This window comes from Tursiops truncatus, chromosome 1, assembly GCF_011762595.2.
Source record: "Tursiops truncatus isolate mTurTru1 chromosome 1, mTurTru1.mat.Y, whole genome shotgun sequence".
NCBI classification, from domain to species: domain Eukaryota; kingdom Metazoa; phylum Chordata; class Mammalia; order Artiodactyla; family Delphinidae; genus Tursiops; species Tursiops truncatus.
This window is the reverse complement of record NC_047034.1, coordinates 72,779,335-72,799,836: the sequence shown is the minus strand read 5'-3', so window position 1 is coordinate 72,799,836 and position 20,502 is coordinate 72,779,335. Positions and strand designations below refer to the sequence as shown.

Sequence of the window (20,502 nt, the reverse complement as noted above, 5' to 3'; positions counted from 1 at the left end):
GGAAGCCCGGGGACAGCCCTGCCCACACTCCCGGGGACCAGGGGAGACGAAGCGGAGGCGGCGGGAGTGTCCCCGGCGCCGCGACGGACGGTGGGCCGCCAGCGAGCAGCCCGCCCTCTCCGCGCGCCCCTCCCCTCCGAGGCTGGCGCCTCCCCGCCCGCCACCTCCCGCCCAGATCCGGGGGCGCCGGGGTCAGTGCCTCTGCAGAGGCGGGTCCGGGGTGCATGTTTGGGGGAAGGTAGCAGCAGCTCTACGTGCTGACCGGTTGCGCCCGCGTGGTTAGGGCCCCCCACGTTTTGGGTAAGCAGCTCCCCATCTGCACTGAGCCCGTCTCGGCCAGGCGCTGCCTTCAAACGCAGCCCAAGTGCTCCACGTGCACCTCTCCTACCCAGGATGGGAGCCCCTCCACTCCTAAAAGAGCTAGGCGCGCGCCGCTGTCACTCGCTCCACTCTCTCTGCAAGCATATTTTGGGGGTGTGTGTGGGGGGAGGGTGTCTATTAAAAGCGGGAGCAGGGCCCGCGGACGCTTGCTCCCGAGCCGGTGCAGTTACCGTCCTAGCGAGCACTGCTGGCGCAGCGCAGCTAGCACGCAGGTCTTCCCGCCCGGCCGGGCTGCAGCCGCCCGGGGATTGGCTGCGGAGGGGCGGCCCCGCCCCGTGCCCCGCGGGCGTCGGAGGAGTAGAAGCGCGCAGGAAGAAGGAGCTAAGGCTCAGCGTCTGGGCTGCAGGCTGGATGTACCTGGCAGGGGCAAGGTACAGCTTTTTGGTTCCCGGCCCCGGGCTGCCGGGCGGACGGTGGCGGGGACCTGGGCGTTGGGAGGCATTTGTGGAAACTGCACCTCTCATTTCCCCTCCATGGTGGCGGGGCGCGTGTTACCCCTCGGAGCTTGTCGCTTGCTCTCGCCAGGTGCGTCTGCAGAACTAATTTTTAGTGGGGTTGGTGGGTGGGAGTGGATACCAGACTGAATTTAAAAACTTTAAATTGAAAAACTTTTTAGCTTAAAAAACTAAACGTGCTGTTGAGGCTAACGCAATACGTTCTAAATCCAATACAAGCCAGGGGGACTGAATGATCCTGGCCACTCATTGGCTTCATTTGTGTGGGCGTTGGTTTGTGAGGTGGAGTGGCAAAAGAAATGCTTGCTTATTCCAGCCATTCTTGAAAATGTGCCTTACCTTTAAAAAAAAAAAAAACTTTATTGAGATATAATTTGCACACCATAAAAGTCACCTGTTTTAGGTGTACAATTAAAAGGTATTTAGTATATTTACAGTGCAGCCATCACCACAATCTAATTTTAGAACATTTCCCTGTTTAGAGCATTTGGGGCGCCAAAAGGAAACCTTGTTAGCAGTCACTCCTCATTCCCCGCCGCCCCCCCCCCCCCCCCCCGCCCCCAGACCTGGGCGGCCACCAGTCTACTTTCTGTCTCTACAGATTTGTCTAGTCTGGACTTTTCATATAAGTGGAATCATACAATATGTGGCCCTTTGTGTGTGGTTTCTTACTGTAGCATCATGTTTTTGAGATTCATCCATGTTGTGGCATTTATCAATATTTTAGTCCACGTATATTGCCAGATAATATTCCATTCTTTGGGTATACATTTTATTTATCTGTTCATCTGTCAATTGATGATCATTTGAGTTGTTTCTTGTTTTTTTAAATTTAATTTGTTTTTGGCAGCGTTGGGTCTTCGTTGCTGCATGTGGGCTTTCCTTAGTTTCTTTCTTTAGTTGCGGCCGGGGCCACTCTTCCTTGCTGTGCGCGGGCTTCTCATTGCAGTGGCTTCTCTTGCTGCGGAGCACGGGCCTTAGGTGTGTGAGCTTCAGTAGTTGCAGCATGCAGGCTCAGTAGTTGTGGCACAAGGACTTAGTTGCTCCGTGGCAGGCATGTGGGATCTTCCCCGACCAGGGATCGAACCCGTGTCCCCTGCATTGGCAGGCAGATTCTTTAACCATTGCGCCACCAGGGAAGTCCCTGAGTTGTTTTTCTTTTGGATATTGTGAACAATGCTGCTGTGAATATTTGTGAACAAGTTTTTGGTGGACATCAATTTTAATTTATCTTGAGTAGATACCCAGGAGTGGAATTGCTGGGTCATATGGAATTCTCTTTAACTTTTTGAGAGACTGCCAAACTGTGTCCCAAACGGCACCACTTTACATTCCCACCAGCAATATGAGGGTTCCCATTTCTCCACATCTCAACACTTATTGTCTGTCTTTTAAATTATAGCCCTCCTAGTGGATGTGATGTATCATTGTGGCTTTGATTTGCATTTCCTTAATGGCTAAATACGTTGAGAATCTTTTTCATGTGCTTATTGGACATTTGTTTATCTTTGGAGAAATGTCTATCAGGTGATTTGTTCACTTTTAATTGGTTTATTTGCATTATTATTATTATTTTGGCTACGCCAGACTGCATGCAGGATGGTTTCTCTGACCAGGGATCGAACCCAGGCCTCTGCAGTGAAAGCGCCGAATCCTAACCACTAGACCACCAGGGAACTCCCTATTTGCCTTATTATTGAGTTGTAAGAGTTCTTTATATACTCTGTCTTTTTTTTTTTAATAAATGTATTTATTTTTGGCTGCGTTGGGTCTTCATTGCTGCACGTGGGCTTTCTCTAGTTGCAGCAAGCAGGGGCTACTCTTCGTCGTGGTGCAGTCTTCTCATTGCGGTGGCTTCTCTTGTTGTGGAGCACGGGCTCTAGGCGCCAGGGCTTCAGTAGTTGTGGCTCTCAGGCTCTAGAGCGCAGGCTCAGTAGTTGTGGCACACGGGCTTAGTTGCTCCATGGCATGTGGAATCTTCCCGGACCAGGGCTCAAACCCGTGTCCCCCGCGTTGGCAGGCGGATTCTTAACCACTGCGCCACCAGGGAAGTACTACTCTTTGTCTTTTTAAAAACGCAAATAAGACACTTTTCCAGACCAAGCAATAGAGTGGAAGCTCATGACTTTTGAGTCATATGGTTTGAATTCAAAAAACAGGCTTCTCTATTTATGAGCATAAATTAAGTGATCTTTGACAGACTACCAGATTATGGTCTCTGAGCCTCCAGGACTTCATCTGTACAGTGGGGTAATAATGGCAAGTTCTGAGAGTTTCCATGAGGATTAAATGAGACAATGTACATTAGCTGTTTAGTTAGCATAGCACCTGGCAGGCTCTTGAAGGCATCTTTGAAAGATTTATGCTGGGCCCTTGCTTGGGAGGTGTTGGTGCCCTCCCTGTTCCAGAAGCCCATAGGTTTTTCCAGGGATTACCAGGAAATTGGGAGTAACAGCCATAGCCTGATTCTGCCCATAAACCTCTCTATTTTTATTCATCGATACTTAAGCCTTTTAATTATCTTAACCACTGTTAGTTCTATTTAAATTTAGTTGCAACTAAAGCGGTTTCCTCCTGCAGCTGGGAACAATTTAGAGGACAGCGTTACTACTTTCTTTTAAAATTTAATGTTTTAATTTTTGTTTCTCCCGAAGTAAAGAAAAAAATTCCTTTAAAATGACTTTGACAGCCTTCTTACCTGCAGGAAAAGAACCAAGGGCTGATCTGTCATGCCTCTGCAATGAAGCCTCCATGAAAACCCAAAAGTATGGGTTCTGAGAGCTTCCGGGTTGGTGAACACAGTAGAGATTTGGGGACAGTGACGCACCTAGAGAGCATGGAAGCTCTGTGCCCTTTCCTTGTACCTTGCCCCATGCATCTCTCCCATCTGGCTGTTCCTGAGTTATATACTTTTTAAATAAATGGCAATCTAGTAAGGAAAATGTTTCTCTGAGATGTGAGCCACTCTAGCAAAGTGATGGGACCCAAGGAGGGGTCGTGCGAACCTCCAGTCTCTAGGTGGTCAGTCAGAAGCACAGGTGACTGGCATCTGAAGCGGGGCAGTCCTGTGGGACTGAGCCCTTAACCTGTGGAATCTGATGCTATCTCCTGGGTAGACAGTGTCAGAACTGAGTTGCATTGTAGGACACCCAGCTGGTGTCTGGAGCAGTGCTTGGTGGTGTGGTAAAACTGCTCCCCGGCTACATCGGAATTGGTGACCAGAACCCTTAATAGGTTCTGGGGATTAAGATACGGACCGCTTTGCTGGGGGGCATGATTCTGCCTGCCGCAGTACCTGTTCAGTAATGTGATGCTGAATGATCCTGGCATTCCTCTAACTGTGGCTGGTTGGCTTTGCAGGAGATCCTGTTGGAAAGAAACTGCAGCATGTAAGTTGTTTCCTTTTGCTGATAAACAAGCCTCCTTCCACCCCACAGCCTTCTGTTCCTTCTCCTCCTGCCTCCCAATGCCCAGAGCTTAGGAGTCAACCCCAGCATTTCTCGCCTGTTGATTCTGACACTAAATGTGCTGTAACCATTAGCGATTAAAAAGGTCCAGTGGAGGGCTTCGTGCTTGGAACCCGAGTCTGGAAGGAGGAAGGGAAACCCTCTGTCAGGAAGCGGGTATGGAGGCTTCTGCCGGGCACGGCTTGTTATGCCCAAACTCCTTCTGTTGGAGTTTGCCCTTGGGAGGTGCAATGCTAAGACCTGTGTTTGACAGGTCCTGGAGCAGCAGTGACTTCGGACCCTCTGCTGAAGTATTTGGGAAGAATGGAGTGTTGGAGGAACAGAAATTTCCAAGTGAGTTAGCTTGGGGGTTTGCTTGGTGCTGGGACGCTCAGTCTATAACCTGGATCCTAATTAATCTACTCAGTTTCTCTTCAAGCATGAAACCTGAGATCCTGCCCTTGCTCCAGTCACCACGTTTCCTTTCACGTGAGGGATGCATCCCTCTGCCACACACTGTGCAGACCCTCAGGCGCTGTTGCGCTGGCTGCTCCTAACCCCATACTTCTCTTTAATCCTTATCTCCTCCCATGTCACCCTCCACCATCTCCAAAGTGATCTTTCTGCAACCTAGCCGCGTTGATGTCACCTCTCTGATTAAACCCTTCACCTCCTTCTCACAGCCAGTGGACTCTGCTGAGACTGCTGTGGGCAGCAGTCAGCGATTTCAGCAGTTGGCCTGGCCTGCCTTCTTCCTTCTGCTCTCGCCACTCACCCACCTGCAGCGTGCGTCTAGCTATTCCTGACTCCAGGCAGCCTCCCAGACGTGCGCCTTTTCGCATCTCCATGCCTTTACGTGTGCCCTGCCCTCTGCCTGGATTCCCTTCTGCCTCCCTCCTGCATTAACCCCCACTTCCTTCCCTCCTTCAGCTGAATGTTAACTTTGAAATACTACCCACTTTGGTCCTGAAACTACATAATACCCCATTGGAAGCGCTGGATTCCTGGTGTGCTGATGACTCGCTGTCCTCCCAACCCCCAGAGAAAGAGTACGCTCCTGCCTTGAAGGCAGTGATATCCAAGGCCGACACTTAACACTGGACCACTCCCATAACCCTGATAAGTGTCTGCTGACCGATTGAGTGCTGTATAACCCTTCACTGATCACGGAGGGGGGGCGGAATGTTTGTAGGGGACTGTGTGTGTATATTTTAACCTTGAGGAAAATGTGTCACTTATCACATGTTCTAACTCCTCTGAATCCTCTAGCCTTACACCTGCCTTCTTTTTGGCTATTTTTCTTCTTAGGATTCAAGAAAAGAGAGACACAGGTGTACGTTGGCAATCTCCCGCTGGATATCTCTGAGGTATGCTTCACTCTCTGTGAACAGTTGCTTCTTATCTTCTTTGGTCTCCCCCATATGACTTAAACCTGCCAGTAACAGTTTTACCAGTTTTAAAAGGTATTTTAGAGCTACGAAGGTGCAGGTAGTCGCTGGTTGGTGACTGCGCTGACCAGCTCACAGCCAATTCACGGTTTGCCTTGGACTTCCCACTTTTAGTGTGGCGCATCCTGCATCCAGCCATCCATGTAAACCTGGATGGGCGGTCACCCTCCTTATCGCTGTGAATGGAGGGGCAGCGGTGAGGCAGCTTCCCTTTAGGAAGGGGGCCTTCTGAGGGTTCAGTTGCCGATCCTTTGGTCATAGGGAGCAGTGGGGTCTCAGCCAAGAAACTACACCCATTTCACTTTGAAATGCACCAGTTCAGTCAGTTGGCTGTGTACTTAGAGAGTAGAGTATAAACAACCATATTTGACCCCCGGAATCTGCCTGTCTATTTGGGGAGGCCAGACCACCAAACCCGAAATAATTACAGAACAACATAAGTACTTAAAATTTGTAATAAGTGCATTTGAAGTATAGATGAAGAGAGAACGGAAGTGTAATCTACTGATTTGAAGCATCCCCTGCCTTTTTAATGTTTTTGGAGCATTTAAAAATTTGCGAGTAACGCAGAATAATGTGCCTGGGGCTCACTCAGCATGCTAAAAGATAACCTGGTCCTTGCGCTCAAGCTCAGTCTTAGATGAAGGATGAGAGAAACTAACTTTTGTGGAGCCCCTGCTGCATGTCAGACATTTTTCAAAAATGTCCTGGTCTCGTGCCCCCTTGCCAATTAGCTAAACTCAATCTTCTCTGCCCAAATTGTGCCGTATTGCTTTTACACCAGTTACTATATTTTAATTATCAGAGATGCTCCGGGAAATAGGCTAAATGCTTCATTAGTGTGGTTTTATTAAATTCTTATAATAACTCTGGGTGGTGGGTGGTATTTCCATCTTGGAGATGAGGCAGCTAAGGCTCTAAGAGGTCCCCCCTACCCAAGGACACAGACCTAGTGAGTGGTCGGCCAAGAGTTGAGTCCATGTCCAGTTGCCCCCAAGTACCAAACCACATAATCCATAAGACGTGTAAATAACTCACCATAAAAAGAGATGAATCTACTATGTTTTTATCTGACAAAGAGAGAAGAACATGGTATTGGAGCCCAGAGAATAAAGTAATTCATTTTGACCCAGTGAATTAAACCAAGAGTCAAAGGGGTGGGTTGGGGGATTCTTGGCATCTGAGAGAAGAGAGTACTGGGGCTGATTCCCCTTCCCCTTGTTGGCAGGCTGCTACAACCCATTATTTGACAGTGAGATGAGGGCAGGAGCCCTGCAGGCAGTTCTGCCGTGGTCTTGGGGAGGCGAGGCACTGAGAGGCTCTGCCACCTCTCTCCAGAAGACCCTGTTTCGCAGCCCAGCACCTGGGGCTTGCTTGGCTATGCTGACCCACACTGTGGTATAGGGGGCCTTTGATCCTTGCCCCCTTCACGGGAAAGCAGCAGCCTTCCCCACGGTGCTTTCTTCCAACTTAACAAACGCAGACCAGTCTCATAGGAGAGGACAGACATGAGCTAAAGAAGTAGGTTTTTAAAAAGAAGTTTCTTATTTTAACATTAATGCTGGACTTCCCTGGTGGTGCAGTGGTTAAGAATCTGCCTGCCAATGCAGGGGACACGGGTTCGAGCCCTGGTCCGGGAAGATCCCACATGCTGCGGAGCAACTAAGCCCGTGCACCACAACTACTGAGCCTGCGCTCTAGAGCCCGTGAGCCACAACTACTGAAGGTCGCGCGCCTAGAGCCTGTGCTCCACAAGAGAAGACACCGCAATGAGAAGCCCCCACTCGCTGCAGCTAGAGAAAGCCCGCTCAGCAACGAAGATCCAATGCAGCCAAAAATTAATTAATTAATTAATTAAAAAAAAAAACAGAACAGAAAAACATTAATGCCTCATGAAGAACCATGAAGTGTCTGCGACTTTACCCTGCTTGCAAACCAACAGATTAGCCTGCAGCAGTTTCATGGCTGTTGGTGAAGATGAAGGTCTTGGATCAGAGATGAAAGATGATTTATTATTCATAGCAATAACAGTAGCCAGGATTTTTTACTTCATTAACCTTTCTTTTTTTATTGAGATATAAATCACATACCATAAAATTCATTATTTTAAAGCATAAAATTCAGTGGTTTTTAGTATATTCACCAGGTTGTGCAGCCCTCACCACTAATTCCAGAATATTTTCATCACCCCCAAGTAAATCTCATACCCGTTAGCAGTCCCTCCTCCTCTCTTCCTCCAGCCCCTGGCAACCACTAATTTACTTTCTGTCTCTATGGATTTGCCTATCCTGGCTAGTTCATGTAAATGAAGTCATACAACGTGTGGCATTTTGTGTGTTCTTTCACTTAGTATAATGTTTTCAGGGTTCACATGTTCTATAGCCTGTCTCAGTACTTCATTCCTTTTTATGGCTAAAATATTTATATGAATATACCACAATTTGTTTATCCATTCATCACTGGACATTTGGGTTGTTGCCACTTTTTGGTTTTTATGAATAATGCTCTGCACATTGGTGTACACGTTATGTGTAAACATATGTTCCAGTTGTCTTTGGTATATACCTAGGAGTGAAATTATTGGGTCACATGATAACTCTGTGCCAAACTGTTTTCCAAAAGAGCTGTAACATTTTCACATTCATACCAGCAATGTATGGGGATTCCAATGTATGGGGATTCCAGTTTCTCCACTTCCTTGCCCAAATCTGTTATTGTCTTTTTTTTTTTAAATAAATTTATTTTATTTATTTAATTTTGGCTGCATTGGGTCTTCGTTGGCTGCTCACGGGCTTTCTCTAGTTTCGGCGAGTGGGGCTACTCTTTGTTGCGGTGCGCGGGCTTCTCATTGCCGTGGCTTCTCTTGTTGCAGAGCACGGGTTCTAGGTGCACGGGCTTCAGTAGTTGTGGCACACAGGCTTCAGTAGTTGTGGCACGCAGACTCAGTAGTTGTGGTGCGTGGGCTTAGTTGCTCCGCGGCATGTGGGATCTTCCCAGACCAGAGATCGGACCCGTGTCGCCCTGCACTGGCAGGCGGATTCTTAACCACTGCGCCACCAGGGAAGTCCTTGTTTCTTTCTTTTTTTTTTTTTTTTCTGTACGGGGGCCTCTCACTGTTGCGGCCTCTCCCGTTGTGGAGCACAGGCTCCAGACGCGCAGGCTCAGCGGCCATGGCTCACGGGCTCAGCCGCTCCGCGGCATGTGGGATCTTCCCGGCCCGGGGCACGAACCCGCGTCCCCTGCATCGGCAGGCGGACTCTCAACCACTGCACCACCAGGGAAGCCCAGTTTGTCTTTTTTTTTTTTTTTGCGGTACGCGGGCCTCTCACTATTGTGGCCTCTCCTGTTGCGGAGCACAGGCTCCGGATGCGCAGGCTCAGCGGCCATGGCTCACGGGCCCAGCCGCTCCGCGGCATGTGGGATCTTCCCAGACCGGGGCACGAACCCGTGTCCCCTGCATCGGCAGGCGGACTCTCAACCACTGCGCCACCAGGGAAGCCCTGTCTTTTTATTATTGAGTTGAAAGAGTTCTTTATACATTCTGGATACAGGTCTCTTATCAGATATATGATTTGGAAATATTTTCTCCCATCAGTTGTGTTTTTAGTTTCTCTGTAGTGTCCTTTGAAACTCAAGTTTAATTTTGATGCATTACAATTTTGTGTTTTTCTTTGGTTGCTTGTGCTTTAGGTGCCATATCTAAGAATCCATTGCCTAATCCAAGATCACAAGGATGTACACTTACGCATTCTTTTAAGAGTTTTATAGTTTTAGCTCTCATATTTAGGTCTATGATCCTTTTTTAAAATTTTTATTTATTTTTGGCTGCATTGGGTCTTCGTTGCTGTGTGCAGGCTTTCTCTAGTTGTGGCGAGCGGGGGCTGCTCTTCATTGTGGAGCACAGGCTCTAGGTGCTCAGGCTTCAGTATTTGTGGTACATGGGCTCAGTAGTTGTGGCTCGTGGGCTCTAGAGCGCAGGCTCAGTAGTTGTAGCGCATGGGCTTAGTTGCTTCATGGCATGTGGGAGCTTCCTGGACCAGGGCTCAAACCCGTGTCCCCTGCATTGGCAGGAGGATTCTTAACCACTGTGCCACCAGGGAAGTCCTGTGATCCTTTTTGAATTCGTTCTTCTGGGTGGTTTGAGGTAGGGGTCAGTTTCATTCTTTTGCATGTAGATGTCCAGTTGTCCTAGCATCATTTGCTAAAAAGATTATTTTTCCCCAATGAATTATTTTGGCATCCTTGTTGAAAATCAATTGACCATAAATGTAGCCGTTTATTTCTGGAGTCTCATTCTATTCCATTGATCTGTATGCCTTTCCTTATGCCAGTACTGCACTTGCTTACTGTAGCTTTGTAGTAAGTTTTGAAATTGATCACACACTTACTCTTGAACCCATTGGTTTGCTTTCTGCCCTCACCAGTTTTCTCAAACTGGTCTTGCTGAGTATATGAGTAACCTTCATGATGCCAAATGGATTTAAAATCTTCAAATGCCTCTGTTTCCATAATTATGATAGATTGGTTAACCTGAAAACCCTCTCACAAGAAAATACTTGGAAATAGAAGCTAAAATATAGGAACTACCACTTTTAAATACATATCTGACTCCTAAGAAAGTAAGGAAAATTAATAGGGCCCCAAATAAGCAATAACTGAAGACCAGGAGAGTCTGACCATTGCCCTAGGATCTGTGCCTACCTCAAAACCCAAAGAGTAGATTGGATTATAACAGCCATGTCAGGACAGGAGATGACACTCTGGGCCTATGTGAGGAGGGGAATGGTAACTGACATCCCCACAAAAGCAGGATTGTTGAAGGGCTGGACCCTTAGTGAAAGTGTGAACCACAGAAACTTTGCTCATTGGCCCAGGGTGGTGTTGAGGAAGTTAATCTGTCTTGGCCTGGATCTGGGGCTGGTAGGGCTAAGCAGTCTCCCCAAGAACATGTAACAGTAGGCCTGATTTCATGTGACTTGGGGTTTAAATTCATATTACTTACAAGGTCTGGGAACCTTCAAGCTAAAATTTAACCTTTGATAAAGTTAAAAACCCAATTCACAGAAAAACATTTAGACTGAATGGAAGGAAACCTCCAAAATCTGATGACGAGTATCTACAAAAAATACACAGAAAACATGATCACTTGGGAAACAGAAGTATTTTAAAATCAAGAACAAGACATGAGTGCCTCTATCACTTCTGTTTAACATTTTATGCGATTTCTTAGCTAGAGCAAGTGAGAAAATAAAAAAAAATAAGAGGTGTAAGAATTGGAAAGGAAAAAACAAAGCTGTCATTATTTGCAGATGATTGCCTAAGTTGAAGCTTAAAAGATTCTTGGACGTGTTAGAATTATTGAGAGTTAAATTGGTTGAATATAAGCTAAATATACAAAAGTCAATTGTATTTCTATACAAGAGGAACAAAAAATACAAAGAGCTAGAATATAATAAAAGTTGTGTAAGACATATACACAGAAAATTATAAGACTTTACTGAAGGTCATTAAAGAAGACCTAAATAAAGAGATGGGTAAGAAGAATCAGTTTTATGATCCTTAAATTGATATATAGGTTCAATGCCATTGTGATCAAAATACCCAAAGGTTTTCCAAAGAACTTGACAAGGTGATTCTAAAATTTACATGGATCAGAAGAGTCCCATGAATAACTGCACCCTTCTGAAGAAGAATAAGGGGGACAGAGAGGAGAGCAAATTTTCCACTGTAATAATGATGATCTTGATGTGGGTGCATTGCTAATAGTCAACATATGGAACAGAGTAGAAAGTCCAGAAATAGACCTACACATATATGAGCAGTTGGTGTGTGTAACCAGGTGGTATTGTAGATCAGTTGGGAAAGAAGGGACTATTCAGTAAACTGGTTCTGAAACATTTCATTATCCATACAGGAAAAATGAAGTTGGGCCTTAACCTTATAACATACATGGAATGGATTCTAGATGGATTAAGGACTTAACAATGTACGGCAAATATAATACTTAGGGACACAACTTTGATAGCTTTCCCTTTGAGATCGGGAAAAAGATATGGACACCAGATATTGCTATTACTGTCAGCATTGTACAGGTGGCCTTGGTCAGTGCAATAGGCAAGGAAAAAGAATAAGAATTGGACAGGCAGAAATAAGTGTCATCAGTGCAGGCGATATGATTGTGGTAGTAGAAAATCATGACCAGTTATCTGTATTCCCAGCTTGTACCTTGCCCATGAACTCTGAACTTGTATATTCAATTGCCTAAGTCCTTATCTCTACTTGGGCAACTAATAGGCATTTCACACTTAATGTGTCCAGCCTGCTCCTCCCACAGTCTTCCCCATCTCAGTACATGGCCCAAAACCTGGGAAATATTCTCGTTTCATACCTCATATGTTTTTCACACTTCACATTCAGTCTATCAGCAGGTATAAGAATACACCTAGAATCAAACAATCTTTTGCATCAGAAGGGAGGGAGAGAATGGAATATCTCTTTAAATTTGCCAAAATTAACAATGGAAGGATAAAAAGGGAATAAAGACTGGTGACCTCTGGGGAGGGAAGGAAAAAAGGGTAGAAGGGAGAGGGTGGCACAATTTCTGAACTTACCTTGTATTTCTTTTTTAATTTTTATTTTTTGCACTCAAGATAGTTTTATTCATTGAATATTAAATCAGTATTAAAACCTCACCTCTTTTTAAAGGCATTAATAAAAATAAGACTTTAAGTTTTCTGCAAATAAAAAGTCAATGCAAAAAAATTCCCAGGGCTGCAAAGCCCTGCTCTGTTCTCTACTAAAGGGATTTCTAAACCGAGGCTGATTTCAATCTCAGGATTCTCCCTGGAGGCCCAAAGGGAAACAATCAATCAGGAAGGGCTCAGACTTTTCTCCCCATGCAGACATCTTCTCCTGGGACACCCTCTTCTCTGTCCCTACCCACGACGCAAAACCTTGTATTATTGTTTTGACTTTAAAATATGTAAATGTGCCAGAGAAAAGAATTATTCCAAGTGACCTCAGAATATGGTATTTTGACTGTAGATCCTCAGTAGGATATACTACAAGCATAAAAAGAACTGCAAAGAAATCTTAAACTTTACTCAATAATTTTGTTGTCTGTAGTAATCCTGGTATTGTTATTTGAACCTGTTACATATTTAAAATAAGATACAATAAGTATTTAATGTTGTTAGGAATAAAGATTTTCAGCATAAGAGAAAAGATATAAAAATAAAAGAAATTAAATAAAAACTATCTGTAGCTCTTATATATGAGTTAGAATCCATGATTACAATGATTATTTTCCCTTTCAAAGATACATATCTTCTAACTCTGTTCATTGAAAGACCTTGGTACTCTAACAACCCAGTGGCATTAAGCTCCTACCTGCTAGATTTCTCACTTTAAATACCATTCCCCACTGAAAGGAACTAGGCCTTCTTAGGGAAATGCCTGATTCCAGGTCTGGAGCTGTTATGCCAGAAAGCTAGAAAGCTCTCAAAGGGTTTGGTTGAAAGGATGGGAGAGGTTGTGATTAGAGGTGAAATAACTTGTTTCTTGGAGCTATGTGCTGGAATGTTTGCAGATGTAGTGATGAGGTGTTCGAGATTTGTTTCAGAATAGCCTAGTGGTAGGGAGAGGTGTAGATGAAATCATGTAAATGTCCATGACTTAAGAATTTTTTTTTTTCAGGCAAGGCTTTATTGGGGGTTCGTGCTGTAACACAAAGGAGTGAAAATAAGGAACAAGTGCCCTTGCTCGCTCCTTTTTTTTTTTTTTTTTGAGTTGAGAATTAGTAAGTCCAAGTGATAGGTATATAGGGATTTGTTATACTATATTCTATGTGTTTGAAAGTTTCCAAATAAAAATAAAAAAGCATAAGAACAAGGGAAAAGGAGGTCCTACAGGCCAAAGATGGGACAATTTGTGTTTCAAAAATACTAATGACTACCTCTGATTAAAACTCCTGTGATAAAAAGCAATAATTTGTAGTAATACCTAAAGAAGTAATACCTAAAGAAAGCAAAGCTCGCTGGACACGTTGAAGGTAGCAAGACAATAGTTCATTAATATAAAACTTGACAATTAAAGGGAAAGAATAAGTGTTTATTTTGCTTTGCCATTTTCTCACCCTAGTGGATGAGAAAAAGTTCTTTACAGAGCACCTTTAGCTCATAAATGCCGAAGAAACAATAGAAAATCATCATTCTGCAAACCATAATAAAATACCTGTTTCAGACAGTAGTTATCAGAGCATGGTAAATGCATTCGGTAAAATATTTTTTTTAATACATTTATTTATTTATTTTTGGCTGTGTTGGGTCTTTGTTGCTGTGCGTGGGCTTTCTGTAGTTGTGGCGAGCGGGGGCCACTCTTCGTTACAGTGAGTGGGCTTCTCATTGCGGTGGCTTCTTCTGTTGCGGAGCAGGGCTCCAGGCGCACGGGCTTCAGTAGTCGTGGCTTGAGGGCTCCAGAGCGCAGCCTCAGCAATTGTGGCACATGGGTTTAGCTGCTCCGTGGCATGTGGGCTCTTCCCAGACCGGGGATCGAACCCGTGTCCCCTGCATTGGCAAGTGGACTCTCAACCACTGTACCACCAGGGAAGCCCAATTAGGTAAAATATTGATGGGCACTTTTAATCAGGCTGTTACTATCTGAATTTGTTGATTAATTTAGCATCACTAAAAGTAAGACAACCAGATACAAGCCTCCTAAAGTGATATAATTTTATTGAAGAGTATCACACCATCTATAAAGTGTTCTAGCCAAAAATGTAAATAATAGCATGAAAGCAGCCATAGACAATAAGTAAATGAATGTGCATGGCTGCATTCCAGTAAAACTTTACTTACAAAAAGGGTGGTAGGTTGGATTTGGCCCAAGGCTGTGGTTTCCTGACATCTGCTATTGAAGGTACAAAAATATGGGAGTTTTCTCCTTTATTTTATTATTTATATATCTATGTATTTTTGGCTGTGCCCCACGGCTTGTGGGATCTTAGTTTCCCAACCAGGGATTGAACCTGTGCCCTCGGCAGTTGAAAGCGCGAAGTCCTAACCACTGGACTGCCAGGGAATTCCCTCTTTTATTTTAATTACGGTAAAATTTGACAAGAAGAAAGGTATGGTTTTGCATGATATCATGAAATGAATGTAGGATTTAAAGTTAGAAGCCTTGGGTTCAGATCCAGACTCTAAATTGGCTGTGTAATTTTAGGGCAGTCACTTAACCTTTCTGATCCTTATTTTATGCTTCTGAGAATGAGGACAGTAATAATGGACACTTCACAGGGTGGTTTTAAAGATCAAATGGAATAAGGTATGTGAAAGTGCTTTATAAACTGAAAATGCTAAGCACATATCGCTTGTTCTCACAAATTGCTTGTTGCTCAGCATCTTCTAGATTCATCTGTAATAAACATTAAATATTTAAAAGTAAAAGCAAACTAGAAAATTTGAATTTAAATGTAATATAAATACGAAGACTGAGAGAAATGAGCTATACATTATGCATTTCTCTTTTCCGAAGCCAACAAAGTGACTTTAGATTGGTAAAAGCTGCTTTTAACAGAAGATGGTATACATATATTTTTCCAGAGTAGAATTTTCTAGGGAAACATTGGTTTTCATCACAGGTGTGGGATGTATAGTGGTAACGTGCTGGTGGGGGAGCTGAGGAAGGAGGAAGTGGAGAAGCGCAGGTAGGTGTTGACAGGGAGGCCTTTGCGGTGGGCAGCAGGAGCGCATCCGTGACCTGCAAGAAAGCATTTTCAGTAGAGCAGGAACATGGCGAAACTGCAGGCAGCCGGGAGGGAGTGGGCGGGGAGGAAACGGAGGCATTAAGCGGACACGGCTCTTTCTACACCTTTGGCAGAAAAGTGAAAAAATAGGGTGTTGCTTAAAAGGGCATCAGGGTTGGGTAGATGCTATCTCAGAAAAGGGAGGGCAGCCAGGGGAAGGAGTGGGACCAGGGTCCACGGGGAAGGGAGGCAGCCTGAGGGCAGGCAGGAGGGAGAGTTGAGAGTGGGATGGAGAAATGTCCGGGGATGGGAGGTGGCCATATACCCGGCCAGTGGAGGCCAGGCTGCAGTGAGCAAAGTCGGGAGGGGAGCCTTGCAGAGAAGGGCGTGGTGGATATGAGAGCTCCCTCAGAGGCTGACCAGCGATGGTGTGTCCTCCCTCAGTGCACTGCCCACTCCGGGCTTTACTTTTACCCTCAGACTTCACTCCGCCCCATCTGTTAGAGATCATACATTTACAAACTATAAGCTCCTTGAGTGCAAGGCTTTTGTCAAATTCAAATCAGTATCTCCTGTAACACTCAGCATAACGCTGTGTGTAACCCATGTTTGCTGAATGTCTGTAGGACGTGTGAGGGAAGAAATGAAGGGAAATTGCCACGAATACAGGACTGAGTCAGCAGGGGCAGTTGGCCTTGCATGGTTGGTTTGGTTAAAGCAAGCCTCCCTACCTAGGTAGCGATGAAAGGGAGATAGCCTACATTCCTAATAAATTAAAAGTCACTTCCTCCTGGGAGCCCACCGTCTCCAAATTTGGGTTAGATGCCCATACTGTGTGCTCCCGGAGGCATGTGTACTTCCTCATTGTGGCATTTTGCACCCTCTGGTGAAATGGTCTGCTTACTTGATGGTCTCGTCTGTACCCCACACGTCTGTTGAGCTTCAATTGAAGGCAGGGCTCATATCTTTCTTGTCTCTGTATTTGCATCACTGAGCACAAAGCCTGGCACACGCTCAGCACGTCATAGGTTCTCATTAAGTCTGTGTTCAATTGATTACAGATTAGCTGATTGGGGATCTGAAACATTGAGAACTGATTGTAAGTATTGTCTCTGGGTCTCTTTCTCTTTTAAACCCTGCCATTGTAGGAGGAAATTCGGTGCCTTCTAAAGGACTTCAACCCTCTCCATGTCCACAAAATCCAGAATGGCTGCAAATGGTAATGACTGTTCTTCCTTTGTTTTCTTTGGGAAGCAACTCCTTTCCTCTTTGTCCATTTTGCTGATGCACTGATGTTACAGACTAGCTCAACAACTCCCAAAGCCACACCCACTGCGACTTGGCAGAGTGACATTTGGGAAACCCCCTTTCCACGTCCAACCCTCTGACTTGGCAGCTAAGGCTGCCTTATCCATACAGCCTTGGTTTGGAAGTCCAGAGACCTGGGTTTGCTTTTGGTCATGTCCTTGCTCTGGTTTCTGACTCGAGGCAAGTTACTGTACCTCCCTCAGCCTTGGTTGCCCCTGAAATCTGGACCTACTCATATTTTCCCTTTCTTATTTTCCAGGCAGTAAAAGGGCTTTGAAATTTTGTGGGGAGCGGCGTGAAGGAAGCCCAGAGCCGTGCCCTATGTTATACGGTGATAGGGTCAGCATGTGTCTCCTGATCCCCAGGACACCCAGGACAGGCTGTCCCACTGCCCATCCCAGCCCAAATGTGGATGTCACTGTGGCCTCCTGGTGTGTTAGTGTCAGCCCAGCTCCTCTCCTGTCTCCACAGAGGGGAGAGGAGACTTTTCCTAGGCTTGGGCTTGGTGCCCTCCTGTGGCTCTGCTCTGAGCCGGGCTCAGAGCTGCCCTCTCTTTCCTTTGCAGCTTCGCATTTGTAGATGTGGGCTCCATGCAGAAAGTGGCGCTTGCGATCCAGGAGCTGAATGGCAAGCTCTTCCGCAAACGAAAACTGTACGTGAATTCCAACAGGTCTCCCAAGAGGACCCTTGATGTGACTGAGTGGACCCAGGAACTGCTGGTAGGTGTCTGGCCTCTCTGTGCTCTGGTTTGCTCTGTGCTCACTCTTCAGAGCTTGGCCGACTTTGCTTTCTGGACTTTCCTCCTCCTTCCATCCCAGTCGTACTGTGGACGGAGCAGGGGCTGGGATGAAATTCGGGAACTTTTATGACCTTTAACGGTTGGAAGCAAGGTTAGTATGGAAAACTTGGAATTTTGAAATGAAAGGAAGGCTGTATTCTTAGCAAGGACAAAAAAAGGGTTATTAGGCAATTCAGTCAGGGCTTTTTCAACGTGGGTTATGGAAATTGAGGCTTTTACTTGTTTAACGTAGCAGACATTAATCGAGTATCTGTTGTTTGCACAGCCTTGTTCTGGGTGCTGGTGTGAGGGTAAGAAAGACAAAAGTGAATAAAATCTGGTCCTTCCTGGCAGGAAGACAAATGTGAGGTATTGCAAGGGGAGAGTTAATGGTGGGTTAGCACCTGGTGGGGGCTGCCTTTGTGGACAGAGACGAGAAGCCCCGTAACTAAGCCCTGGGAGCTTCCCTCCGGTGAGGTGGGCCCGTTCTCGGTAGGTAAAGGTGAACCAGGAGCAAAGCATCCCACTTCAGAGCCTGAACGGTTAGCGATTGAGTTGTTCTGATTTCCTCATATATACAGCCGACAGTGACTTAAACAAGTTAGCTATTTGTTTTTCTTTCCTGTAGAAGAATTCAGGAGGTAAGGAGTCCAAGGTTGGTATGGGCACTCCATGGTGTTATCAGAGTTCCAGGCAGGAAGAAGGGGAGAGGCAGAGGGTGGAGAGGCTGTATCCTCATAAAAGCTGCATTCTCAGAAGCCTGACCACAATTCTACTCCTGTTGTGTTGGAGAGAACTACAACTGGTGACCTTCAGTGCAGAGGAGGCTGGAAAATACAGCTTATTTGAAAATAGGTACATTGTTGCTAAACTTGGGGATCTGTCAGCAAGGGAAGGGAGAATGCCTGTTGGCAGGCAGTTAACAAGGTCAGCCACTGCTGCAGAAGTTGGAGATGGGAGTTGAGAGGTGGATAGGAATCACCACAGTAAGATTGTCAGAGGTGGCTCCCCTTGCTAGTCCAAACTATTCTCTTTCCATTCTCCTGAAACTCTAGCTCTTGGAAGGGCAGGCTGTCAGATTATGCTACGTACTGACCTTCTTGGTTGCAGTCATCTGCCATTCTCGCTGTCATGCTCCCCTGATAACTTCAGCTTCTGACTCACTGTCTTTCTCTCTTACTGACACTCACATTGTGTCCCTGTGAATGATCTAAGAGTCTGGCCCCTTATTTCTAGAGCATTTATCTTTAATGATCTTTTCTTCCACTCAGTCACAGTTTCCCATTCCCTGAGTTATATCTCAGACCTTGTCATTGCTCATAACCGAACATCTCCAAAATATCCATTTCGAGCATCCCGCTCTGCCCCTGTCCCCTTCTTTGCAGCTCTCTTACTTTGGAGGAGCAGTTCTCAAACTTGAACAGCGTCAGAATCACTGCTGAGCTTGGGAAACAGCTTGCTGAGCCTCACCTGCAGAGATACTGATTGAGTGCATCTGGGGCAGGGCCTGAGACTTTTCACAAGTGCCAGGTGGTCCTGGGACCACATTTTGAGTAGCAAGGCTCTAAAGCCCCCAGTCTAATGATTAGACACACTGGGACCCAAAATCCACTGCCTCACCATTTCTTCACTATTCAACACTCTTTGCTCCATCACATCCCTTCTTAGCTTAGATTCCGTAGTTATAACTACCTTAGTTAAAACGACCTGAATTCCCTTAGCTTACTAGGTCATATCTTGCAAAACCCCTCTCTCAGTTGAACCCAGCCCTCAATCTCTTCTGAAGCTGCCCTGTGAGCTGCTGAAGATATTCACACCACCTTGCCAACTGCTCTCAGTATAGGTACGGCCACAGCTTCCCCACTCTTTCCAACTGACCTGTATTGGAAATCTCTAATCGTTTCTGCTGTTATGTCCAATCTGCTGTTAAGCCCAGCTAATGCATTTTTCATTTTAGATAGTGTAGTTTTCAACTGCCGTTTGGTTCTTTTTTCCCCATTTCTCAGCTGAACTCTTCCATCTTTTCATCCATTTTGTTTACCTTTTCTTCCATGTTCTTTAACATACTTACTGTAGTTATAAAATCATTTTCTGCCAATTCCAACAGCTGGGTCATTAGTGGCTCTGCTTCTAGTGACATTTACCTCCTTGCTTAAGGGTCAAGACTTCTTACAAATATGGTAATTTTTGATTGTATGTTGGCTATTATGGATGTTGTATTGTAGAGACTTTATATTATGTTCTCTAAATAGTGTTGATTATTTTTTCCTAGCAAAAATGGAACACTAGCTGGCCTTCTGATCTTATTAAAGTTGGTTTTCTTTGTTCGAATTAGTATACTTCAGTTTGAGCCGTAGTTTTTGGGCAAAATCCTTTTCCTAAGGGTGAGGGTCTCAGGGTGCTTACCAAGGTCTCTGCACTCTGGCCGGGTCGGAACTCTGTTGTCTCCCCAGCACTGTGAGATCTTTGATTCCTGTATTCCTCTCTTAGCTCCCCGTCCTCTACCTTCTACAGCAGCTCTTCTCTCGAAGGCCTCCCAGAACTTGCCCTGCACACGGGCAGCCTAGGATTCGGCCAAGGACCTGGGGTCAGCCTCTAGATCTCTGGGGCTTTTCTCTGACTCCTTTCTCTCTGGTACCCTGTCTCACAAGTTCCTGGCACCAAAACTCTTATCTGGGTTTCTTCTGCCCAGGAAGACTGCCACTGACTGCCCAAGCTCTGCTTGCCTTTGCCGTGGTTTGGGAAAATGTCCAGAGTAAATGTGGGCTCACCGGCTGTGCTTTCCTTTTCTCAGGCAAACTGCTCTCTGCTACCCACTATCATTAGCCTGTACCAGAAACGGTTAATTCATATAGTTCGTCCAGTTTTAGGGTTATTTGGGACGGGCGAGTACTGTCATGCCGGAACCAGGTACTAGAAAAGGGTGTTAAGAGGCTCGCCTTCT

At 45.6% G+C, this 20,502-nt stretch overlaps 1 protein-coding gene across 12 annotated transcripts in view; it reads left to right on the top strand.

The window, feature by feature from the left end:
* The window catches only part of TDRD10 (tudor domain containing 10), a 100,357-nt gene that overhangs the window by 38,921 nt on the left and 40,934 nt on the right, over positions 1 to 20,502 (top strand). For 5 of the 12 annotated variants that reach the window (XR_012332812.1, XM_073806977.1, XM_073806976.1 and 2 more), the window contains exons 1-5: positions 307 to 752; positions 4,557 to 4,636; positions 5,591 to 5,649; positions 16,621 to 16,691; positions 17,346 to 17,499. Coding sequence is in view for 11 of the 12 variants with exons in the window: in XM_073806977.1 (XP_073663078.1) it covers positions 394 to 752; positions 4,557 to 4,636; positions 5,591 to 5,649; positions 16,621 to 16,691; positions 17,346 to 17,499 (723 nt within the window). In the remaining variant the exon portion in view is untranslated. The other 7 variants (XM_019919456.3, XM_033858117.2, XM_073806981.1 and 4 more) reach the window with 6 other exon arrangements.